Source organism: Manacus candei, unplaced genomic scaffold (assembly GCF_025592945.1).
Source record: "Manacus candei isolate 608988 ecotype Guabito, Panama unplaced genomic scaffold, ASM2559294v1 h1tg000061l, whole genome shotgun sequence".
Taxonomy (NCBI): domain Eukaryota; kingdom Metazoa; phylum Chordata; class Aves; order Passeriformes; family Pipridae; genus Manacus; species Manacus candei.
In genome coordinates, this window is record NW_026138109.1 from 3739463 (window position 1) to 3763532 (window position 24070).

Genomic DNA, 24070 nt, shown 5'->3' on the forward strand with positions numbered 1-24070 from the left:
TACATTCCCGGACCTGGGGATGGACCTACATTCCTGGGGATGAATTCCACTGCCAAAACAAAGGTATTTACCATCATTCAAGCTTTTAGATAAGATAGAATCTACATAAAGCCTGTGCCATTCTGGACCAGGACGTGGAAGCCTGATTACTTACCTTAAATGGCACTGGATGTCTTTGTAGAGGAACAGATTCTTCTCCTTGGGAGGAAAAGGCTTACCCTTGTCTAGTTGGATTCCTCCAACAGCTTTCTCACTACCTCTAGCGAGAGAAGAGAGGCAGTAATACATTACCAAGTTACACACTGGGAGATTCTCAGGATAGGGCATTTTCCATAGAGACAGACCATCTGATATTTCAGAGTTCCTATACTGCTAGGTTTTAACTATCACTACAAGCAACTATGGGGGTGTCCTGGTTTGAGACCCCTAAAATCCAATTCTCAAGTCCAAGCCCCCCTCCCACATCTCAACCCAGTGTGAGATGGGTTTTCCAGACACTACACAAGACTCAGTATGGGGGGAAAGGGAATTATATTACAATCACTGTACAAATAAATATTACAATATATCATATACATAATCTTAACTATCTCTCCTATGATAAATCAGTATTTACAATGGATCAATCTCTTCTCCCTCCAATAAAAGTCCAGAAGGGAAAAGGAAAGATCCTTTCCACTCTCAGGGCAGCAGCCTCCCTTCTTCCATGCAGCAGCTGTAATTGGATTGTTGTAGCTGGATCTCTTCCCAATACACACAAGGGGGGGTCTCCTCTCCCCCTCTCAGCCCTTCAGCTCCAGTCGAAGGTCTCTCTCTCTTCCGTGGACTACGGTAACCGCGACAAAGGTTCGCCTCACCGCGTCATATCACGAAGTGCAGGGGCATCTTCGTGACGGTCCCTTTCCTCAGGGGGTTTACCCCTGAGTCAGAACGTCTTGGGCAGCTTTCAGTTGTAAGCCTTTGCCTCAAGAGTTCTATCAGAGCTCCTGTGCTCTGTCTCAGCTACTAGCTTGGCAGCAGAGGAGGGGGCCAAGGTCACCCCCTCTGCATTCCGTCTGGCTGTCCCAGTCCAACTCCGGGATGTCTTGAGCTTCTTAGCTCCTCTCTCCAGTGCATGCTGTATTTTAGGACTTCATCCAGTAGGAGTCCACCACCCCTCCTCTCTAGGAGGGGTCTCCAAGGGTTTTGGGGGGTCTGGTTCAAAACTCTGTCTGTAGAGCTTAGTTCTGCTCTGTTGCTGGTTCTCTCAATCTCTCTCTCTCTCTCTCCTTTCAGGAGTTCTCTCTGTGTTGCTGCATGCTTGTTTCTGCTTCTCCTTATCTCCTTCTGGCTCTCTGCCACTGTTTGCGATCTACTGCTGCTCTGCTGCCGCTTTTCAGTATCTCCTGCTGCTGCTTACAGTGGAGAAACTTCCCCCAGCTCTTAGCTACAGATACCTGGCCCAGTCTAACACTGTTCCAAGTTCTTGCAGCCCCCTAGCCGGGGCTGGGGGGGCCCAGCCCCCAGCGGTGCTTCAGGCTCTCTCTCTCCTCATGGTCTCAGAACATGGCCACTCTCTCCAACAACAACTACAAAAACCTTCTTTTCTGGTCTGCTTGTGATATGTTTATATTTTGCAGGAGCGCTGATTGGGTCCACATCTAGTGACACCACCCCCTCAGGGGTTACCATTTTTTTAACTCCAGGGAAAAAACTTTTTCCCCCCCACCACAGGGGGTTTTCAGAATATTTTATTTTTTAGGCTTAACTGTAGGTGTAAATCTTGAACCAGTGCAGCTTATTTAGTTGCAGTCATATACTGTTTGAGCCTCAGACAAACTGGTCTGCTAAACTGGTAACACATGTCTTTGCTAGTTCTGAGTGCAGCATGTCCTGTCTCTCCATCTATAAATTTAGGTCTGTGCTTCTATTTTTAAATACATACATATCAATCGTGAAAACACTGAAACACTGATCTCATGAGGCAATATTTCTATACTAAGGGCAGTGACATTCTACTTTATTCAATGAGAAATACTCACTGAATACTCTATTTTCCATAAAAAAAATTAACTATCCACAAAAAAACACATTGTGTCCAGATAGATCAAAGACAATACATTTATTAAACTTTGAGAAAACAACAAAACACTAACATAAGGAAAGTTAAATAGAAATTGAAAGACACATCTTCTGACCTGCATATCATGGCTTGTGTGACCAGTAAAGTACCAAAATGACATTCTGAGTTTGACTGAGGTATTTAACTATTTTTGGCAATAGAAACAGAGTAAGAAACTTCTTTCCAACAAACACAGAGGCATTACTTGCATTAGTGTCTACCATCTATGAAATTTTATATGAAACTAAATAATGTAGCTGTTAGAAAAATATAGCAGCAAATTAGCAGAATATCTAATGCACATTTACCATAAAGTACGTGCTAAACTTAAAAAACTCACCCAGTAGTTGGGCCCAGTCCTGTAGCACTTGGTCACAGAAAGAGCATCAGTGAGTTCAGTTGGAGACATCATAAGCAAGACCTGCATTTGCTGCACATCAAACACTTCTGAAATGAATGTCCCTATCTGCTTTCTAAGAAGAACCCTGCTGTGATGAAACCATGGCCTAGGAGGGTAACTCCTGAAACAACAAAAAGTTCCATCAGGTTCTTAACAAAGAGAGAAGTTTTCCTAACAAGTTTCAGTTTCCTGTCCCTTCCTTCTGAAAGTCTGCCTAATGCAGTCAGAGGAGATGCTGTTAGGCTGCAGAAATGAAAATCTTGTTTGAGCAATACTGCACTTAATCCCCTTGTTCCACTAAAGTATTTTAATCCTGTTTTAGCTTTAAAAATGAACTGCTGGCTAACTGCTGAAGTCCTTAATTTATTTTTTTTTAATCAAGACTTTATGTGGCACAAATTAATAAATGTAGTGATACCTTTGGCTGTAGAAAGGCTTCAGAAGTTGGTCAAACATGCAGAAACTATGCTGCTAAGTCACCAGAGCTTATTCACATATTCTCAAAAATGTTCAGTGAAAGTATAGTTGCACAGTGTTTAATACTGTGGTCAACAATATTTTGTTTATAAAAAGTATATTTTTATTAGCATTAACTAGAATCTGATGAAGAACAGAATAATTTGTCCAAATATTTTGTATATTTTAAAGTTTTATACAGAACTTTAAATTGCATGTATATTTCTGTAGTAGCTACCATTAGAAAGTAATAGAATCTGTTCCTTTAAGTTTCTACAATATTTCAAAATTTCTCTACAGGTTTCTTTGGAGGTATAAAATGGCTCTGTAAAAAATTTTTTTTTCTTTTAGTTGCAAACAAAACTTGTATAAAACAGAAAACTCCTTTTTAAGACTGCAACAATTACATTCCTTAAATGGGTCATCATAATTGAACTACCGTGTGTAGTGTAGTAGAAAATATTTATGGTTTTATGACTGAAATATTAAAATATATTTTATTAATTTATATAAATCAAAATAGATGTGTTATTTAGTCAAGCTACTTCTGGTTTTCACCTATATATGATCAATTCCCAATTATTGATATAAAGATCTCTGCCAACAGCACGTTTTTTTCTAAATTCTTAGACTTTAAATCACCTGATTTTTAGCTTTATCAAAATGCACTGTATATTAAACATAGTAATTTCAATGTTTAGTATCACAAAAATCAACAACCACAAGAACAAGACAAAACAGCCTTAAGACAAATTCATAGATAATATTTACAGAACACGATAGGAATATTTTGATGTATATTTCATGTTGCAACATTTCAGATAAAATTATAGGAACCACAAGAAACTTCTAGACTTCATTTTGGTTTCAGCATACAAGCCCAGACTGACTCTCTGCTGTGAAACACTGCACACACTTAGTCAAAATAAGAGCTACGGCATGATTTTGTTCAGCTGGTCTGTGCTCACATAACCAGAGGACATGTTGAATTCCTTGTCTGGCACTGGCAGCGCAGTTGCATTGAGCACAAGGCCTTGTGGAGAGTGAACGATATGAATAGACGTGTAGTCTGGGACTGGCATCTCTGAAACTGGGGTTTCTGCTGTTGGAGCTCCAAGATTGACACCAGCAGTGGTAAGGCTCTCTGTGGTGAAGTAGGCATCTTCGTTACAGCTTTGTTCCTGAACGTGTGGCTCATCCTCTTCGCGGGAAGTCACAGCAATACATTTTTTCACATCTGCTTCACAGAAATAGGTGTTGTCGATGGTGAAGTTTTGTTCTGCGCAACCTTCACGCTGTGCTCTCCCCACCTTGGATTTCTGTCCTGGTGAAAGTACAACCCTGCCTGCTGGAGTAATATCACTCACTTGCGCATAAAAGTCAGTATTTGTCAATGAATTCTGGTTACTTATCTGGTGATGGACCGATGGACGAAGTGAGTCAGTGCTCTCTGCAAAGGGTGGCCACAGCTGGATGTTTTCAGACTGAGTATTCACATGCCGGTGTTGGGTGTCTGTGTTGGCAAGGCTTGCAAGTGACTCCTCCTCATCTTTTCTATCAAGGCACAGGAGATCCTCTTCTTTTTCAGTAACCTTTTTGAACTGATCACTATCAGAGATGGCATCACATGTGTCGCTTGCACTGAAGTCTGTCTCTGGAATATCTGGTTCATAACAACTGGCCCGTCCAGAATCATCATCCTTTGCTCCCAAGCAACTGTGAGATTTCAAGTGATCTTCACTCAGGAGCCTGTCAGTATCTGAGACTCTGTTCTTTTCATCAGGGTCTTCTATGTCCAACTCAATAAACTCAACCCACAAGTCATCATTGTATAGCTTTGTCTTGTAGTCACCATGGCTGGCTAAGATGGAGTTCACTTCATCTAGCTTTCCCTTCTATAAAGCAAGAAAAAAAAAATTATAAGGAAAATAACAAAAATGCTTGCACTTTTTATGATATTAATTTATGTAAAGGTAACTATAACTAATGTTATAATTGCAAAGGGCTTTAACATTATTTTATACAAACTAATTATGTGGCAGTTCACCCCATGTCAGAATTTTCTTCTACAAAATTTTTCTGCCTAGGACAACAACTGTTATCTGCTACTACTACAAATATTCCCACTGTAGATTTTAGAGCTCAGTATTACCTTCAGCAGATCTGGGTCGATCCCTTTAATCTTTGGAACTGGTACAGGAGGAAAAATAAGCATTTTTAACCTGGAAAAAAAAATTATGGCTTTTAATTGACAGTGGTCCTTTTTTTAGGAAGTTAGAAAGAAGACAGGCTTACATTGCGTTTATACTTAATTACTTCAAAACCTAAATGTTTGAAAATTCAATTTCAAATATCTCTAATGAAAAGAATTATTGCTTTTTCTCATTGCAAATTAAGAAACAAATTTTCTGCAAGCTTCCTTGTTGAAATCACATTTATGAGGGAATCCACTTTGGAGTCCAGTCTTTGATAATTCAGTGCTATATAGTAAATTCCTAGAGCTCTGTGAATAGTTTCCCTTTTTACCTACTTTTCAATGGAACCTGACACAACTATCAATATGCAGTGACTTTCCCCAAATTTTTTTTCATGAACAGAGCAGCCTTGAATAAACCCAATAAATCTGAATAGGAGAACAGAAGATAGGAATTGGTGTAAAGAGTGAATTACTTTAAAATTAATAAATAAAACAGAAAAACAACTGAAAAAATTTAGGCTAGCATTTTGCTATCTCTATGACACATCTGTTTTCTGAACAAGAAATAAAGGCAGGGTTTTATCCTTGTAGAGAAAGGACTAGTAACTTGCTTATGCATTTGCGTGCTGTGGAAATATATATTATTCTAATCCTTCATACAGCACACTCCTTATTCTTCAAGGGGACAAAACTTCCCCCCCCAAAAAGAAACAACACCCTAATAGAAGGATGATTTTCCATTAATAATAACCCAACAATAACAGGTTATGTCTATTCTTTCCATTTTATCTCCCTGCTTTCTCTGCAAACAGATAAACTGTAGTTCTCAAAAGGAAAATCAGCATTCTTTTTACACTGGGTTACTTGCCAATTTTAGAAAGTGAGCTGTGGGAATGGTAGATACAAATCCACGTATTAGTTCTGCTGCATTGTTAGTGACCTTGGTGAGGTCTGGAGAGGATCACAGGAGTCTTAGAAGTGCTAGAGAGAAATTTACGCACCTTTGGCTTAACAACGGCAGCTCCAAACTCCCCAGCTGCTTTTTGTTTTTGGGCAGACCTTCAATGTTCTGCCCAACAAGCCTAATAAGAGCCAGAAATGCAGTAATTTTCCACCCAATCCCTGGAGGAGTAGTGTTATACGTGCACTGGCTGGGCTATCAGGGTACCAGTTTAAGACTTGGGCTTACAGTCAAATCCACAAATCAGCTATTCTGACAGGACTGGGCATTGCTTCTAATGAAACACACAAAGGATTTTACCATTTGCTGCCTCGAGAAATCATTCAGAAGGGAGAAATATGCTCTGCTTCTTTCTTAGCCTAGCATAATTCAAGCTTTCATCTCTCAGCTCTAATGACCTAAACCTAAGGCATCTGTCCTAGAGAGTCCCGTTCAAGTCCTGTGAGATCAGAACCCAGGAAAATATGACTTGGTATCTTTTCAGAATCAGGAGAAAACCGAGTGGATATTTTGCATTATGGAAAACTTATGCAGCCTGCTTCTCTGCTGAATACATTGCTATTCCACTGCCACATACTCCAGTTTGAAGAAAAGGGTACAGACTCATGGGTTCAGAATAACATTCCACGTGAAGGGTCCTCAGTGCAGAAAAGCCTCCTTTAGCAGTCATAATTCGCATGGAAGATATTTATAACTCTGATCAGAGACACACTTCAGCCCTCAGGATTTCCTGTGACCAAGCCACTCCTTGCTCAGTGTGCTGACCTTAGTGAGTTTCTAGTCCCACATGCGAGTTGTTCTTGCCCCATTCTGACAAGTCAAACTTTTGTCATGAATTGGATCAGGAGCCTTGCTCTTAAATCTGGGATTGGGATGATATTGCAGGGAGCGGTTTCCTGAAATTAAACTCCACCAAAGCAGAGTGCTGCTGCCTAAATTATTTTTTTACATCTGCTCCAACTGCATGACATTCTTTTAATTTCAATGATTTGTCCTTTGTGCAGAACACCCAAGTGTTCACTTTCAAAGTGTATATACAAGGCACTGACAACAGGCATGTGTGCCCTAGTCTTGCCCATGGTGTTGTTTCATAGCTTAGAACAGTACTGGTATGACGTCCAAGCTGAATACTGTCAAAACCTATCCCTGAACCACATATTAGGGGATTAATACACTTTGAGACCATACTGTCATTTTTATATGTTTGATTGTTTCATTTTTATAAATGACACCATTTTATAATTTTTACAAACAACACAGTTCTGTGCTTTGTTTCATTTTATTCCTGTTATTTATAGGAGCTGCAGTCTATCCACAGAGACCAAATATTCCCCTAGGACTCAAGCTCTTTGCCATGGCTTGATGAAATAGAGATTAGTGGAATGGTCTAAGAACAAAATCAAATATACAGATACAGGTCTGTAGGAAACTTTTGAACAGCATGTGGGTAAAAAATAGTACTTACAAAATTTGAATAGATTAAAAAACTAGTACCCTTCAAAGCTTAAGTAAATCAACTATGTCAATACTGTAGAATAAAATGTTCTGCAATGCAAGAGGAAGAGGAGCATTCAACATAATCAGATTCCCACTGCAGAAGGCCCCAGTGTACATGCAGCTTATAAGAATAGACAACAATATTTAAAATAGTTCCTAGTCCCCCAAATTTGAAATAATTCAAGAACCTTTTTTGTCATGCTACAGGTACATAAAATCTGACAAATAAAAACTCTCTACCTTGGTTGTTTAGACAGCACGATTAAGATCACTGTTACAGCCAGCCCACATGCTCCGAAGGTAACAACTAAGAACCATGGAAACCCAATTTCTGAAACAACAGAACATAAACGTGTTATCAGGAATCTGCATCTCTGTCGCATCTCTAATTTCAACCTTCTCTTCTACCACCTGAGTATCCCAAAGTGGTAAAAACTGATGGAATTTTTCGTTACTTAAATGTGAAAGTTCTATGTTCTGAAGAAATAAAAATATGCTTTTGGTCTCTCAATATTTTTCATACTCCACTGAGACTCCTGGCAAAACCAGACTGATTTTATAAACTAAACAAGATCTTAGTAAAGAGAATACTTGTAGCAAAACTAGCCATGAGGAACATTCTGCCTACTTGGAACATGCTGTCAGTAGTCCTGATGGCATATAATACACTTATTCATCCAAGCTGAGAGAACATTACTAATAGCACACTAAATCATAGGCAAACTATATTTCTCTCATAAAAACTAGAGTACGGTGGTGTTAAAAAGCATACTACTTCTCTAAAGGTTGAACATTATGTTGTGAATCATCAGCTGAGGAAAAAAATCTCCCTTTTATTTAGCTGGCATGTGGTATCAAAAAATGTAGAAATTAATTGAGAAATGCAATTTAGTAGGAATGAAGAACAATGCTAATAAATGAAATGTTTTATCCCTTAAATACTAGCAATTCCATTATACTTGAGCTGACACTGTAGAATACAAAGCATAAAGAAATTTATTCTGCCTTTAGTCTTAGATTTTTCTCATTTGTTCCCAATTGCAACTTTTCCATACAAACTTCACTCCTTTTTTTTGGACAAAGGAACACTGGACAGAAAGTTTTAGACCTGTACACATGATCATGAGTGAACTTTCAGAAAAAAAAGAAATCAAAAATTCAGGTACGAGTTTGAGTCCTGCGTTCCAAGTTTAGATTTTGACTAGATGTGCTTTCAGGCATGAATTAAAGTCTTTATGGATATGTCTGTGTTAAACAAGTCTCTATTTTAATAGAGAAACAGAAAGTCCTTGTCATGTCAGTGAGACCAGCAGATGCCTAGCTGCTTCAAAAAGTAAGAATATTGCATTAGAATGTAACTACTTTACATTTTTAATACATGGAAACCTAGAGTTTAATTGTATTCCTTAAGGTGATATATAAAACAGGCAAAAATAAATTCTCAATCAAATCAGCTCACTACTGCTGTGTGAGATGTGTGGATAAGTATCACCTTGGAGAATCTCAGTTGCAGTGACTGAAGAAAAGTGTGGTTGTAAGATGGCCCTAGATTTTTATAGGACTTTAATTTTGTTCATATAAAAATCTTGACAATGTAATGCAGATGGGGTTAATAAAATGATGCCACATGTACATAACATCAGTTTTTCTGAAAAATTAGGTAAGAAAACTAGTAATAGGAAGAGTTAAAAAGGAGAATCTAGTAAGGTTTTAAAAGATAAGAGTTATGAGTTGTTTTATTTAACATCTTTACTACCCTGGAAAATGAAGGGAAATATGTTAAAATATGTTCGGAAGACCTCATATTTTAAAGAGTTAATTCAGTAGCTCAGACCCAAGAACACTTTAGGAAAAGGCACTGTCTCATTCCTTCAATAGAAAAAATGTGGTGATCAATGACTGTTTCTTCTTCTGTCTTTAACAGCACTTTAAAACAAGTAGAAGTCAGAAGCAAGAACCAGAAAACCACTCACTGTCCTTCATAGTAGCAGGATGATCAGAAAAACACAATTCTGCCAACAAACTTAGCCAACAGTATAACACTTTAGCAGAAGTGACAGTTCTTCTCTTTGCTACTGAAGTGTTCATTTTAAATGATGAAGTACGAGATTTAACTTTGTTTTATGCTCTGTAAAATGTGCAACAGCAGTTATGTGTGATTCTTAAAGCTATCTGTATTTTTGCTCTAGGATGAGCTGTGAATGTCTTGGTGAGTTTAATTCTGAGCTTGCATTCTGAACTTGTACATTCTCAATCTCACCAAATTATTTTCATGTAGTAGGCTGAGTAATCTAGCTATTCAACCATACAATATTGATGGTAAGGAGAAAAAACACACACACACACCCACTCTGAAAAGGCAAGAATCACAGTTTTAAAAATACTTACTTACCTTCAGAATGAACACATTCGCTGCCCAGTTGAGAAAAAGATACATAAACGATTTCACTGAACTCCCCAAATTTTTCAGAGGTTTGTTGTCTTGATCGGAGTCGTATCTCATAATCTCTTCCCATCTTCAGAGAGTACAGTGGAACCATTGTTGAGACCCTGGGTGTTAACTACAGAGACAGAGGGACTGTGATTAATTTGTTTGAGTTGTACTGGCAATTTTACATTGTTTCTTGATTTCAGAAAATTTGAAGGCATTTTTGCTACTCTAAATTGTAAGGATACCACAAGAAGAGTTCAGAGAAAATTCACACCATTTACTTTTGACCTACTGGTCATCAGGCATTGCTGTGATTCAGGGGACCAAAAGTGGAGAATCCAAGCTCTCTGTAGAAGTGAAGAAAGGCAGCTTCCCCCAGTTACATGTCATAAGTAGGTGGTGTGAACATCTCTCACTGATCTTATCAAGTTGTAAATACTTTTTACTGTTATAACACAACATTACTTATGGCAAAGAGCCAAAAATGTTGTTAAAATAACACAGGAGTTTAAAAAGTAGTGCAATCTCCACTACCGAATTAATGGTTCTAACTAGACATATTGCATGTTACAAATGTTTTTATTTGGAGAACACTGCATAGGTCTCAAAATCTTCAACTATATGTTAAATGTGATAATGGAGACTGTGTGAGAGAGCTGGCACCAGATTGTTGGTCTTCGAAACTTCTATATTAACTGCAACACAGATACTGCTGAATATCAAACTATTTAGGTAATCACATTAGAAGTCTTTATTAATAAGTGAAATTTCTCTCTTTTTCTATTAATCCTCTAAGAATACATATTTTAGCTTCAACAGTCCAATAAAAGTATACAAAAATAAGGAAAATGTGCTCAAAATAGAAATCCACATGGCAGATGTTATGTTCTACTTTTACTTCAGAATCAAGGATGATACCAGCAAAAAATCACCATGGGCTAAGAATAAAAACACCTGGAAATCAGCAGCCATTGGGAATTTGAAGGAAGCTTTAACAACATACTCTGTAGCTACATAATCTAAACTTGAGACAGTATCTATGATCTGTGGAGTTCTCTGATCCCTGGTGCCTCCACTCCAGTGTTCTGAAAGCCAACCAGGCAGATTTTGAAGGAGGCAGTGATCTCAGGCAGACTGCTTTTCCCTTCTAGTAGTTGAGCACAAGATCATGGAGAACCACTGCTCTATGCCCTAAAAGTTTTTAACATGTGAAGAATATCCAGCACTGGAAAGCACTGGAAAGGAAATTCAATATATACTTATTTCATTCACTGTGGCTATGAAGCCACAAAAAACAGTTCACTGAAGTTTTACAAGTAGGTTTACATGCATCCCAAATAATGGTGTCACTTGGAAAAAGCAGTATGCAGACTAAATTAGAGCCTTTGTGAAAGAAACCTGGATGGAGCAAGATGTACAGACTGCGAAAAGTTCAGCATGAACTGAATAGATGAATAGCACTTGTCATGCATTAAATCAAGTAAAAGTCATATGAGAGAGACATGATAAAATACAACTAATAAAAATGCATGACAGCATACAGCAAAATCATTTAAAGTATGTGAAGGGGAGCTTGGAATCAGACCACTGGACTTACTGCATGCAGTTCAGTCAGGTCAGTGTACAGGGAGTGATGCCTGTGATTGACATACTGAAGAAATGCGCGACAAACGCGCTGTCACGCTGGGCTGTGTGACTGCACTGCCGCATGAATCTGGCCCTGTAAGAGGGGGTTAACACAGAGTGCAGAGCAGTCGTTCTATCATTAGCCAGCTGGAGCCCCTGGGACACCAGGAGTGCCCACTGGGATGGAGTCTCCAGGGGCAGAGGCTGGCCCAGGCACAATAGGCATCACAGCAACCAAGACAATGGCTTTCACAACTTTAACAGAAGAATGGTGAGAACTGGGAGATGGGCAGTACTAGAAAAAGGTTCAGAGGTAACCTGGGAAGGAATAACACAGGATTGGGCACCTGAACAACACAGGGAGACATTGGCTATATATACAATGCAGTGCAGGAAGATGAGTTTCTCATCCCTAGGAGTAGCAAACCCTGTCTCTCAGCCACATTGATGTATGGACTCAATGGTGTTCAGCTCTGGAGTTAATACTCCATGCATCCCTGCCCTAAGTGCACTTGGCTGCAGTATGAAATTTTTCCAGCAAAAATTCAAAAGATAATGAGAGCTAGCAGAGTCCTCCCTGTTTCAGCCTTCTTCATTGAGCACTGAGCTATGATCACCAATTTCATCCTACATTAGGTGGATCTGAGCCTGGGTTGGTTGGGGTTTTTTTGTTTGTTTTTGTTTGTTTGTTTATAATAAGTCAAAAGATCAGGTCAATCCAAAATATAATAACTAAAGCAAAATTAGACTTTCAAGACTCCTTATGACAAATACATTTTTGGCATTCATAGACACTCCATTATGAAGTCACCATTCTTCCCTACTGTTCAGCTGATGGGTGTTTTCACATCTTGTTTAAAAAACAAAACAGTCTCACAGGGTTCACTAGTCAGGACTAGAAGACATGGACAGGCACAAGAGGAGACAGAATTTTAGTCTAGTGAATGTAATGAGTAACAGTTCAAGGTAAGGGGGTAGAATTTTAAAAAGATGCTCAGTAAGAAGCTAGTAACAATAATGGATTTTTTTCAAACTGTGAGACAGGTTGCATTTGTCTCTGTCTCATGAACACCCATTATGTGAGGGTTTAGATTTTATTGTTTTTAGGATTTCTTGTTTCTGTTTTCTCAGAAAATAATTTTGGTCCTCTTATCAATATAACTTACTGTTATAACACTTCACTAATTAATGTTTTAGTCCTCTTTCAATTAATAACTATCTATTTTCAATTAGTAAATGTATTGAAAAAATGAATGCTATACCTGAAAAATCAAACAGTCGTCCCAAAACATATAAAAAAATTACAAACAAGTCTCAGCAAACGAGAGACCTAATACAATATTAAGTACTATAAATTAGTTTTTGTATTACTTATGTGTACAAAGCATTATGGTATATTTAAGCAGTCAAAGATTATCCTTTGTGTAAAAAGTTAGCAATAACTAGACATGTATAACTAGATAATGTGTAAGTAGACATTTATCTCTTTACTGCTGCAACACTCATTACAGATGATATTTGTAGCAAGGGATGCAAAGAGTGAAATTGGAGCACTGCTCCAATGCTGTTATTCATAGATTTGCTATTGTCCTAGGTCAGACGAGGATTTGTTCAGAAATTTGTCTTTTGTACTCTGATAGTGCTTCAGGGAATTATGCCATGTTTGTACTCTTAAGCTGAAAGGCACAAAACCATACAACATATACATCTGAAGACAACATAATCTTTAGTAGTATGTTTGTTGAGGCAAGTATAGTATTCAGCAATTCCTTGTCTGTTTTCTGAAAGAAGAAATACTGATCTTCAAACCTTTGCTCTCCTGAAAAGAACTATTCTGAAGGCATTCTGGAATTATTGATGGCACTAGAGCAAGAACATAGCTTTATGAGGGTACTTATAAGACCGATATCTAAAGGCTTATTAAAACATCATCAAAAATGTGCATTTTTTAAGAGATAGATGTAATGACACTTGCTTTGGAAAATCTGCAGAATTTCAGCTTCTTAAGGAGTATTTATTTACTGCCTAAATTTAACTCATTTCATAGGTTATAGTAAGTACAGCTTAAACCAGTACAGAGGGAAATACAGACATGAATTAGGAAAAAAATTACAGACATTATAGGTCTGTTTGGCTGTACACTTACTAACAAGGAGTAGACTAAAGAAAAAATGCTAACATTGAGAAAAACCACAGGTGAGGAGGAAGCCAAGGTCTTTCAGAGGCAAGCAAAACAGTTTGACTATGTTTCAACTGGTAAATTTGCCTTTTGTAGACTAAGACAAATTCATAACAGTATTATCTGCTTTCTTTCAGTTAACTCATTCATATTAAAAAGAAAGCAAAGGAAGGATTATGCTCTGAAATGATGTTATTACTGCATCAAAGAAGAGATCTCCATATGCAAATACACCACAACACAATGGTATTTAGCCCATGCATTCAGGTAAGATGGGTACAATTTCTTCCCTGTAACAAAAAAACTAACTTAAACTAAATACATGAAAAGTTAAGTGATTTTCAAAAATAAAACTTAAAAGATTTGGAGGATAGGTACTTTATAGTTTCATAGACTATCCATATAGTCACAAATTTCCCCGTACTATCTGGTATAAAATCTGTACATCTTATCTATGTTGAATTACTTTTATTTGCTTATTGTATCAAATCTTAAATTGCAACTCAAAGCTTTGCTATCCTTTTTTTTCTCTTTTTTATTCTACTGAAATGATATTTATAAATACTGAAACTTTACAGTTACTGTAAAGACTCTGAAGAATCTGGACAGATGTGGTGACATTTTCCAATCAAAATATTCCTTGTTCCAACTACTAAAAAACCATGCACTGTTCAAAATAGTTGAAGTTTCAGAAAACAATAGAAAAATATTTTATCCTTGAAAACTTGCATATTTCTATACTTGACTATTCTTGACTATTTTTATACTTTCTAATCTAACACAAGTGTTTCAGGTTTTTTATTATCCAGCATGCCAACTACCTTGACACATTAAGTTACAATATTTGCTAGAAAAATGTCAGAAAAAATATGGTCATATTGTTTGAGAATTGAGGTATAATCTAATTAGCAATTACAAACCTGTTGTTTTCTATAGTGGTACAAACGTGTCAGGGAGAGAACAAGCCTGCACTGTATTATACTATTGTATAATAAATATTTGCTTCATACCTCCTTCCATTTTGTCTCATTAACTTCTTTGTACTGCAATTCATACTCCAGAGTAATCCATCCCTTCTGAACATCTGCTGTTGGTGGTGGATCCCATCTTACCTGGATATCCGCATGGATCCCAGTCTGACTAGTATTTAGCAGAGTCCAGTTAATGTGGACAGGGGGATCAGGTAGTACTGTTTAAACAGAGTATTTGGAATAGAAGTTTTCAATGTGAAGTCACTACACACTGTTAAATGATTTCAGGACTTAAAAAACATATTAACCATGTATTTCCTGCCTAAAATCTAATGAAAGTCAATGACAAAATCCCTGTAGGTTTGGTAACAAGAAGGTACCCTGCCATTGGCAGTAGGCATGCTCTAATAAAGCAGACTAGAAATGTATTACCTATTAAAATATATTTCTGAATAGCAGATTATTAATCACTGAGACATAAACGATTCTCCATCAAAATTTAAATCTAGACTTCTGAATAGAAATAAAAACAATAATTGGAATAACACAGAAAGACATTTGATAACTAATATAGAAGTACATTGAAAAACTATGGTATCTGACAAAATTGATCTATATTTGTTCAGCTTAATAAAAGAAAGCAGTGGGTATTCTAGTCACTTGTAGGAATAAATTAATTGCATATGCATACACTCTGAACAAGCAATAACATCTGCAAAGTCCCAGACAGTCATAATTCTTATTGTCATAGACAGAAATTCTAGCTTAGAAATGCTAAACATCCTGTTTCTGTATATTAATGTTGATTCAGGAACAAAAACTGTTTTGGTTCCAGAGCTTTGCAGAATCAAGGTTTTAACACCATCCTTGCTCGACAAGGAGATGTAGCATCCATTAGAAAAGACTCAGTGTGACAGCAAAGGCAAGCTCATTTGAGCTTGCACATATTTGAGAGACCACTAGTATTCAGAAAAAGAAACCACATATTTGCTTTTATCCTTTTAGCTTTTTTCCAATCTGGGCAATATTTTCTGGTGTGGATCACATCATAGACCTTACAAAATCACATCCCTTCCTATATGCCATATTTTTTAGATACTAACTTTCCTGAGAGGCAAAATTTAAATACAGTAAGAATAATGTGAAAGCTTATAGAGGTAAGATACATAATGGAAGCATACCTATTTCATCAACACTGAAACATTTTTGATCAAATACTTGATTTTTACTGGCAAGCCGAACACAATATGGTACCCAAATAGAGGTGTAGGACACGTTGAAATAACAGCTGTTTTCCCCTGATGTGATATAATCAGGGCATTCTTTCCAGTCCTCATCAATACTAGAATGACAACAAAAACGTAATATATGTGAGAGAGAGGTTTACAGATCTTACACAGGACAAACTGTAGATGTTACAAGACACACTGTTAAAAGTTGTAACCTTTATAAAAGTAAGAAAAACATATTAATATTGATGGTGATTTATAACAAAACCACTCTGCAAGCAACCTGAACAACTGAGTTTAGGTACTCATGTACTGTTAGTGGCATTTCTGAGCTTTGGGTACTGCTTCCAAGAGCACTGATCACTCACACTTGGGAAAGTGCCTGAGGGTGGATGCTGCAGGAGACCTAGCACGAACCAACTCAGGACTACAGGATGTGAAAGAAGAGAAACACAGTGCTGTGAGTGAGGAAGACCTACAGAACTTCTAAAACACAAGCTTGGAACTACCAGCAAGAACCTTTTATATTTTTTTTTCTGACTTTGTTCAAAAATTCATAAATGTTCTTTGTAAATAAAAGAATTGCAGCAGGAAATATCATATCCATTTCAGCTCTTAAAAAAAGACAAAGCAGAATTTATACAGAGTAGCATGAACTCTCAGACTGAGATAGCATCATTTTTAAAATAGTCAAGCTTAAACTACTCAGTAGGTTCAAAAAAGTCTTCAGTTAAAGCGAAATGGGAACGGCTAAATTGTTAGGAATAGTCCATAAGACAAGTAACAGACATTTATTCAGCATTTCTGAAGTCACTTTAGAAAAACAAATCTCATGGTGAACAGACCTGCTGCTGCTGGCTTTTATCTTGATACTATCTTTTCAAAAATTACTGTCTTGGTTTGTTAAAAAATGTGCACCATAAATGCCTATTCTTACTAAGAGCCATTGAAGCTGTACAGAAGGATGATTAAATCAATTAAGCCAAGTGCAGCCTTCAGTACTGAAGTAGGTGCTTAAAAACTAAAAAAGCAGATGCTACATAAAATGAGTAGGAAGCATTTCTGCCACTGGTCTTGTGCCTAGCTGATGAGACCAGACACTGTTCTGAACAAAGTGCTGCAACTCTGTCAGACTCAGGACTTGATAAAGGTGTACACAATTAGATACTATGGCTTCTGTAAGCAGAACACTAGTTTAGATGACAGAGTTAGGTCCTGAGCCTTAACTGTAGCTTGCACATTGAAGCAGAAATATTTTTACACATCTTTTATTGCAGTATTCTAATTTCTAGGACAAACATGTGTACCTGGTACTGCTTTATTGTAGAGTTAATTTAATTGATTTTTAAAGTTTGTAATCTCATGGTATATGTCAGCCAAACATTTACACTTAAATAGTGAGTCTTTGCCCATTGCAGAGGGGTTGGAAAATAGGTGAACTTTAAGGTCTCTTCCAACCCAAATCATTCTTTGATTTTATGATTTCTGAGAGGTCTCAGAAGAGTAATGAAGAAAGCTGGCCTTGCCATTAGGCTCAAGTTTGCTATGCAGATGTATCATCATGATCACAAAGTGTGGGTAGATCAAAAAGATTGAAACTCTGTTCATTAGAGGGAACAGAAACCCACATCCCCCTGTTCCTGTGAACAAAAGGCCTGTTTTCATTATAGCCATTACTGGTAATGTCTATGTCCTCTTTCAGGATAATCATTATAACAACCTGATAATCAAAAAAGTTTAAGTGGGACATGAATGATAATTGAACAGGGCTCAATGAAACATAATCCCCAGTCTTGGAGCAGCCTTTTCATCTGGACCTGCACATTCAGACTTTAATACAGCAATTGATCAATGGGAACTTTATAAAAAAATAATAAAAATTTGAAAGGAGTTATATCCAACCTCCACACTGGTGCACAGATATAAGGAATCTCAGCAAGTTAGGTTGGTAAAGAACAAACTGAAGCTGCCAATTAAAAAATCCTTTCCCAAGTGTTCAGTTTTAGATTCTGCAACCTGGACCTAAATTTAATAAGAATGTGTTCCTAATTACCTGCAAAATAACACTTGTTCCTGCAAATTGCTTAATAATTAATAAATTCTGGCATTGAGCAAAATGCACTTAAAACATAGTTTTATGCTCTTAAAAACAGCACGGCTCATATCATAGCAAACAGTAACAAGCTAAGAAGCATAGCAAAATAAATGACTTCTCTCTCATTTCCTCTTTCAGTTTTTATTACCTTTTCATGTACAATAGTTGTATTGTTCTTGGAGCAGTGAGGTTATAAAAGTTTCCATCAGTCCAATAACATGAAAATGTCTCCATTTCAGGTGATCTGCAAATGCTGATTTGTGGCCACTGCAAAAGGTCTGTCAGGAAAAATGGCAGGGGACAGAAGGATACACATTAAACAAATCCATACGCCAGACTAACATACTGTTAAAATGAAACTCAGCATTTGTAATGATTAATTAACTTCTCTTCCAATCCATTATGTACAATCAGGCAAGATTTAAATTCTTCTTATGTGCATATATGTAGATGACTACACCTGCAGAAAGCCAAATTTAAGATGGGTCAAGCTCTCATTTGTACAGAGTAGAAGTGTTAGTATCACAGCCTGACAGACAGCATGAGGACTTCCCAGTCCTATAGCTGTAGCTGAATAGAATAGAAAAGACTATTTCAGACGGAAGGGACCAAAATTTAAAGCCTGTTACTAAGGGCACTGTCTAAACACCTCTTAAACACTGGCAGACTTGGGGCATCGACCACCTTTCTAGGAAGCCTGTTCCAGAGTACGACCACCGAAAGAAGCACTTCCTAATGCCCAGTCCAAATCTGCCCTGGTGTAGCTTTGAACCATTCTCACGTGCCCTGTCACACCAGTCCTCTCAGATCTGCACACAGTGAGGCCACACCAAGGCTGAGCACAGCGGGACCATCACCCTGGTTTTGGTTAGTTCAGTACAGACAGACTTGATATGCCCCGCATGTGCTTTAAAGAAACTGTGGTACTGCAGAGCTTGTATCAGACCAACCACAGCTTAGTATGTACCCAGCTGGAGTTTCACAATTATGTCTACTCATGACAGTGGCTACCTTGAGCTGAGCTCAGGTTTGTGGATATAATTTCATGTGGATATAACCTTGCTCTGAGAGAGATAAGGGCAGCTCTAAGCATGCTGCCACGTGTTGTTTCTATATCCATAATTTCTGTTCTTTGTCTGAACAGAAATGATATTAGGCCATAAAATGACTGCTACAATAAGTCAGCCTCATCGACCCTTGTGAGAAAAATAAAAATAGAAGTTGCAAGTATGACTCACTCTTTCAAAGTAAAGACTTGACTTTTTCCTGATTTTTAAGGGTGTCATGGTTTAACCCCAGCTGGAGATGAAAATACCATGGAGGTGCTTGCCCACTCGCACACCAGCTGGACTGGGGAGAGAACTGGAAGGTAAAAAGCTAGAAAACTAGCTTGACATAAAGACAGTTTAATAGGGAAAGCAAAAGCCACACACAAGCAAAGAAAGAATTAATTCACTGCTTCCCATGGGCAGGCAGGTGTTCAGCCATCTTCAGGAGAGCAGGGCCTCATCACGTGTACGGTTACTTGGGATGATAAACACCATCACTTCAAACATCCCCTGCTTCTCCCCTCTTCCCTTGTCCCGGGTATGTCTCCTCCCAACCTCTCATGCACCTCCAGTCTCCATGCCAGGGTGGCACCACAAAAAGCAGAAAAGGCCTTGGCTCTGGGTGAGCCCTGCTCAGCAATAACGAAAGCCTCTCTGTATTATCAACCCTGTGTTCAGTACAAAACCAAAACACAACCCCATACTAGCCATTGAGAAGAAAGTTAATTCTACCCTAGCCAAAACCAGCACAAAGCATCTAATGCCTATGTTCCCTATTTGGCTTGGAAAGCTTTCAAAGGAAGACCAAAGGCACATGCACCTCTCTTCACTGTCTATCTGGGAAATAGGAGAATTTATTTACGAAAATTTCTCCCAAAGGCACTTCAGTTGTAGATGTTAGTCAGGTGTTTATGGGTGGTGAAATGAACCATGGTCAGGGAACAACATGGATCCTGGATGCAAAATTCTTTGCAAATGTTTTGTCAGTATCACAACTGTGAATATTAGAATTCCAGACTAGATATAAGAGAGAAATGTTTTATGATGAGGGTGGGGGATGGTTAAACACTGGAACAGGTTGCCAGAGAGTTCTTTAAAGTGCTCTTTAAAGCAAGGTGGTGGATGCCTCACCCTTAAAAAACATCAAAGGCCGGGCTGCACTGCACCCTGAGCAACCTGGTCTAGTTGAAGATGTCCTGGCTGGTTCCAGATGGGTTGGACTAGTGGACCTTTACAGGTTCCTTCCAACCCAAACCATTTTGTGATTCTATGATAATACTTGATACAAAATATTTATCCTCACAGTCAGAGAAAGTATTAAGCTACAGTTATCCACAAGCACTATGTGATTACTCCTACACAAGGAGGATTTTGTGGCCTTCCTGAATGTTGACTTCTTTATTCCTGGCTCAGACAGACACAGCTGCTCCATGCCTTGGCAATTTATATTTCTTGGGCTTAATGGTTCAAATTGTGTGCTTTATATTATACACTGACAAGCATCCACATCAGGCAATAACTAATACATGAATATTATGAATTTCTGTTTTGCTTATCCCATAAAATTGTCTGATTTTACATTTTGGACACTGAACAAGGCCTGAACATATGTATGTAAGTAGATTTCACAAGCTGAGTGGCTTACACCTCTCTGGCCTTCACCTACCCCTACCACCTGACTCCCTAGGCATTTAGAATTCATCTTGTCAACCTAAAATAACTGAAGTTTCATTGGAAGGATTTAGGCAAAGTTGGTTTTTTTTCTTCTTCTTAGCCAGCGTGTTCTATTCAACTGACCTTCAAATAAATTTCTTTTTAAAACTCAAACAAATTTTGAAATAAGGTGTTGCAGCAAATGGAAAAAACTGCACTGTTCTTTTTTGGAAAATATTAAACCAAACATTTTTACTGTTGTGCTTGATTTTTTTGGTATGGCATTCAGTATTTGACAGCTTCAGCAAAATTCCAAAATGCTTTTAAGTGGCTTTGATTTGAGCTTTTGCACAGTTTTATATCATTCATCAAACAATTTTCATGTGGTAGTAGTCTTTGTTAAAAACAGCATGTGATCATAAAATAGCAAACTGTTTAACATACATGAAATAAAACAGAATAAAAGATTCAAGAAGAGTATTATATTTATAGCTTTTTAAAAGTGTGAGTGTTCCAGCTTTCAATCTTGAACTTCCTTATTTAATTGAAAATCAAAAAATTATTTAAAAACCAACCAACCAAAAATAAATTAAATTTTCTGCCTTTACTTCAAAGACCTGAGTAAAATTGCATCAATTGCATAATACCTATAATTGAGAAGACAAGAGTCTCTCCTTTCTTCTATAAACAGATAGTGTGTAATGCAGTACATGTTGTGGCTTTTCCTGTTTCTATCCTCAGTTATGCAAATATAGTTATTTTTACTGAAACAGATTAAGAATTTGAGAAAATTATATACTGGAAAACCCTCCTAAATTAGAATATTTCTGTTGATGTATTTATAGCTGTATTTATAGGTAGGACATACAATATTTAAAGCCTGTGCAGACCATATTCTCATCTCCAGAGGTAAATAAAGTCACACTGTCACTTCTTAACATGATGAATTGAACTTAAATTTTGAGAGGTCCAGTAGAATCTTAGATATAGGCTCTATGACGTCTTAATAATTAATTCTGTTGAATTCTGTTGAATTCACCAGCTTTATACACCCTTTTAGGCGTACAAACTCTTCTACAAAAATGGATCATAGCACAACCAGAAGTGCAATCAGTTACAATGGAGAGGAGCAATGCACACAGAACACAGATTAAGACTTGGTCTCTAACACTCTAACGTCAGAGGAACGTATCCCCAAGTCTCAATTTCTTTTCCACTGCATCATGACAGGACAATTAAGTCTTTGTGTCACAGACGTTCCTACAACAGATAAAGAATTTTCGAGCAGGGAATATTTTTGTTAGGGTTCAGTACTCTTGATATACTGGTGTATATATAAATACATAATAAATACGTATAATACATACATATATATATATATATAATGACCACCTGTAAGAAAAATTATCTTATGATTGTTTCCAGGTTTTGTGTCAAGTTTCCAGCCTTCAAAACCGCAGGCTTTTGTGACTGACTGAAGAAAATTTTATCATATTGACTTGTATAAGGCTTGGCACTCATGGAGTAGATCTCATGAATTGCTTGTTTCTCACACAAGTCAATTATCAGCACCTACTGTACCCCGTGTGAGCTCCATCTGAACAAACTGTACCAGAATGTGATAACTGAACACAACAGCTCAGCTGAATGCATTTAGGCATAAGGGCAGCAGGGTATTGAAAGTAAAGGCCATCAAACCGAGATTTTAAATAGACTAGAAGAGCAAAACAAGCATGGATACACACACTTGCTCTTTTCCTACCCCATCCAGTACGTTCCAGTCAAATTGTCATTAATAAAACCACTCGCTTCATTCAGGATAATGGCTTAGCCAAATATGCAGATCCAACAGCAAAAAACATGAAAAAAATTGGCAGAAGGCTAAGTCCCTCTCATAAAATTTGCTTTAAGCATGGAAGAATAAAGGACTGAAGTTTATAACTGGGGTGTAACAAACCAGTTTAGAATCATCTTAGGGAAAGTCCTACTGCCACCAGATTCCTAGTACTCCTGTGGGGACAACAGTGGAGGAGTACACAATTTGTACAGAAATGTCACTTACTAATAAGGGACTTTGGTAGTGAAAGAGTAATGAGGATATTACCGATCCACAAAAATCAAGCTAACTAAACATAAAATGAAAAATTAGGAGGTATTTTTGCTGAACAAAAGATGTTTCTGGTTGTGGTAATTTTAGAAGGTTTATGTAGAATTGTCAGTTATCAGAACTTACTACACCTATCGAAACTAAAGCAAACTTGAAGAAGTATAACATGTTCCAAGATGGAGATCAATGACAGATGAAACTTCATGCAAGAGCATATATCTTCCTCTCAAAACATACACATCGCATTATTGCTAGAGTGCAATAGAGAAGATACAAATAGCAACATAAAGAAGGAAATTAATTACATTTTAAATTGAAAACAGCTATGAAGACCTGGAGCGTTATTTCTGTAGCTCAAATCTGTACATTGAAAGTGAATGCTCTACCAATTCAGGTCCTGCTCCTGAATCCACCAAGCTCATCAAAGGTTGGGCAATTTAATAAGAGCGGGTTGATTTCTCTGCTATCTGGAAATTCTGATTCATTTAAATCAGGCAGCAAAATGAACCACATTTGGTGTCAGTGAATGACATTTTAAATAGCTACAGCCTTGTACTAATAAATTGTGTACATTATATACACAGAGAGAGGGATGCAGTACAGGGAGACAACAACCATCATGAAGCCACTTCATCAAGTTGCTTGCTAGTCTGACTCAGCTTTTGCAATAAATACAGCCTGGCCAGGAAGGACCAACAGTAAAGTTCTGGAACAACTTTTTGGGGAAAAGAATAAAATTTCTTTCATATCAGAAAAAAATAAGATTCTTTTGCATAAAATACTCCACAGAAACAAAACAAAGCTTAACAACACTAATATGCTATATCACAGTGAAAACTGAAGGGAAATGATGCATAACAGAATATTTTGCCCATGGAGTAAGTCTAAATATTGCAACAGTTCTTAATAAATGCAGATGTTTTGCGGAGGAGAGTGAAACAGGGGTAAGTTTTTACCTCTGTATTGAAGACTAGTTTAGTGACTTCTACCTCAACATATATTATGTAGGCACCTCTGCAAAACAGATAACTAATACTCAGGTTGTTCTTTCAGAAAAAAAACTTCTTCCTTCTTTTGTCAAGTGAGACTGATCCAGTTAAAAGCATAAAAGCCTATAC

General features: G+C 37.4%; 1 protein-coding gene across 4 annotated transcripts in view; it reads right to left on the minus strand.

Annotated features, from left to right (window-relative positions):
* Positions 1-2082: 2082 nt before the first annotated feature.
* The window catches only part of GHR (growth hormone receptor), a 163392-nt gene continuing 141404 nt past the window's right edge, over positions 2083-24070 (minus strand). For 3 of the 4 annotated variants that reach the window (XM_051804776.1, XM_051804777.1, XM_051804775.1), the window contains 7 exons: positions 18292-18421; positions 16001-16161; positions 14859-15037; positions 10005-10173; positions 7853-7943; positions 5110-5179; positions 2083-4852 (listed from right to left, as the gene is read on the minus strand). In XM_051804776.1, coding sequence (XP_051660736.1) covers positions 3890-4852; positions 5110-5179; positions 7853-7943; positions 10005-10173; positions 14859-15037; positions 16001-16161; positions 18292-18421 — 1763 coding nt within the window. In that variant the 3' untranslated portion in view covers positions 2083-3889. The remainder of the gene's footprint in view (positions 4853-5109; positions 5180-7852; positions 7944-10004; positions 10174-14858; positions 15038-16000; positions 16162-18291; positions 18422-24070) is intronic. The other variant, XM_051804778.1, reaches the window with a different exon arrangement.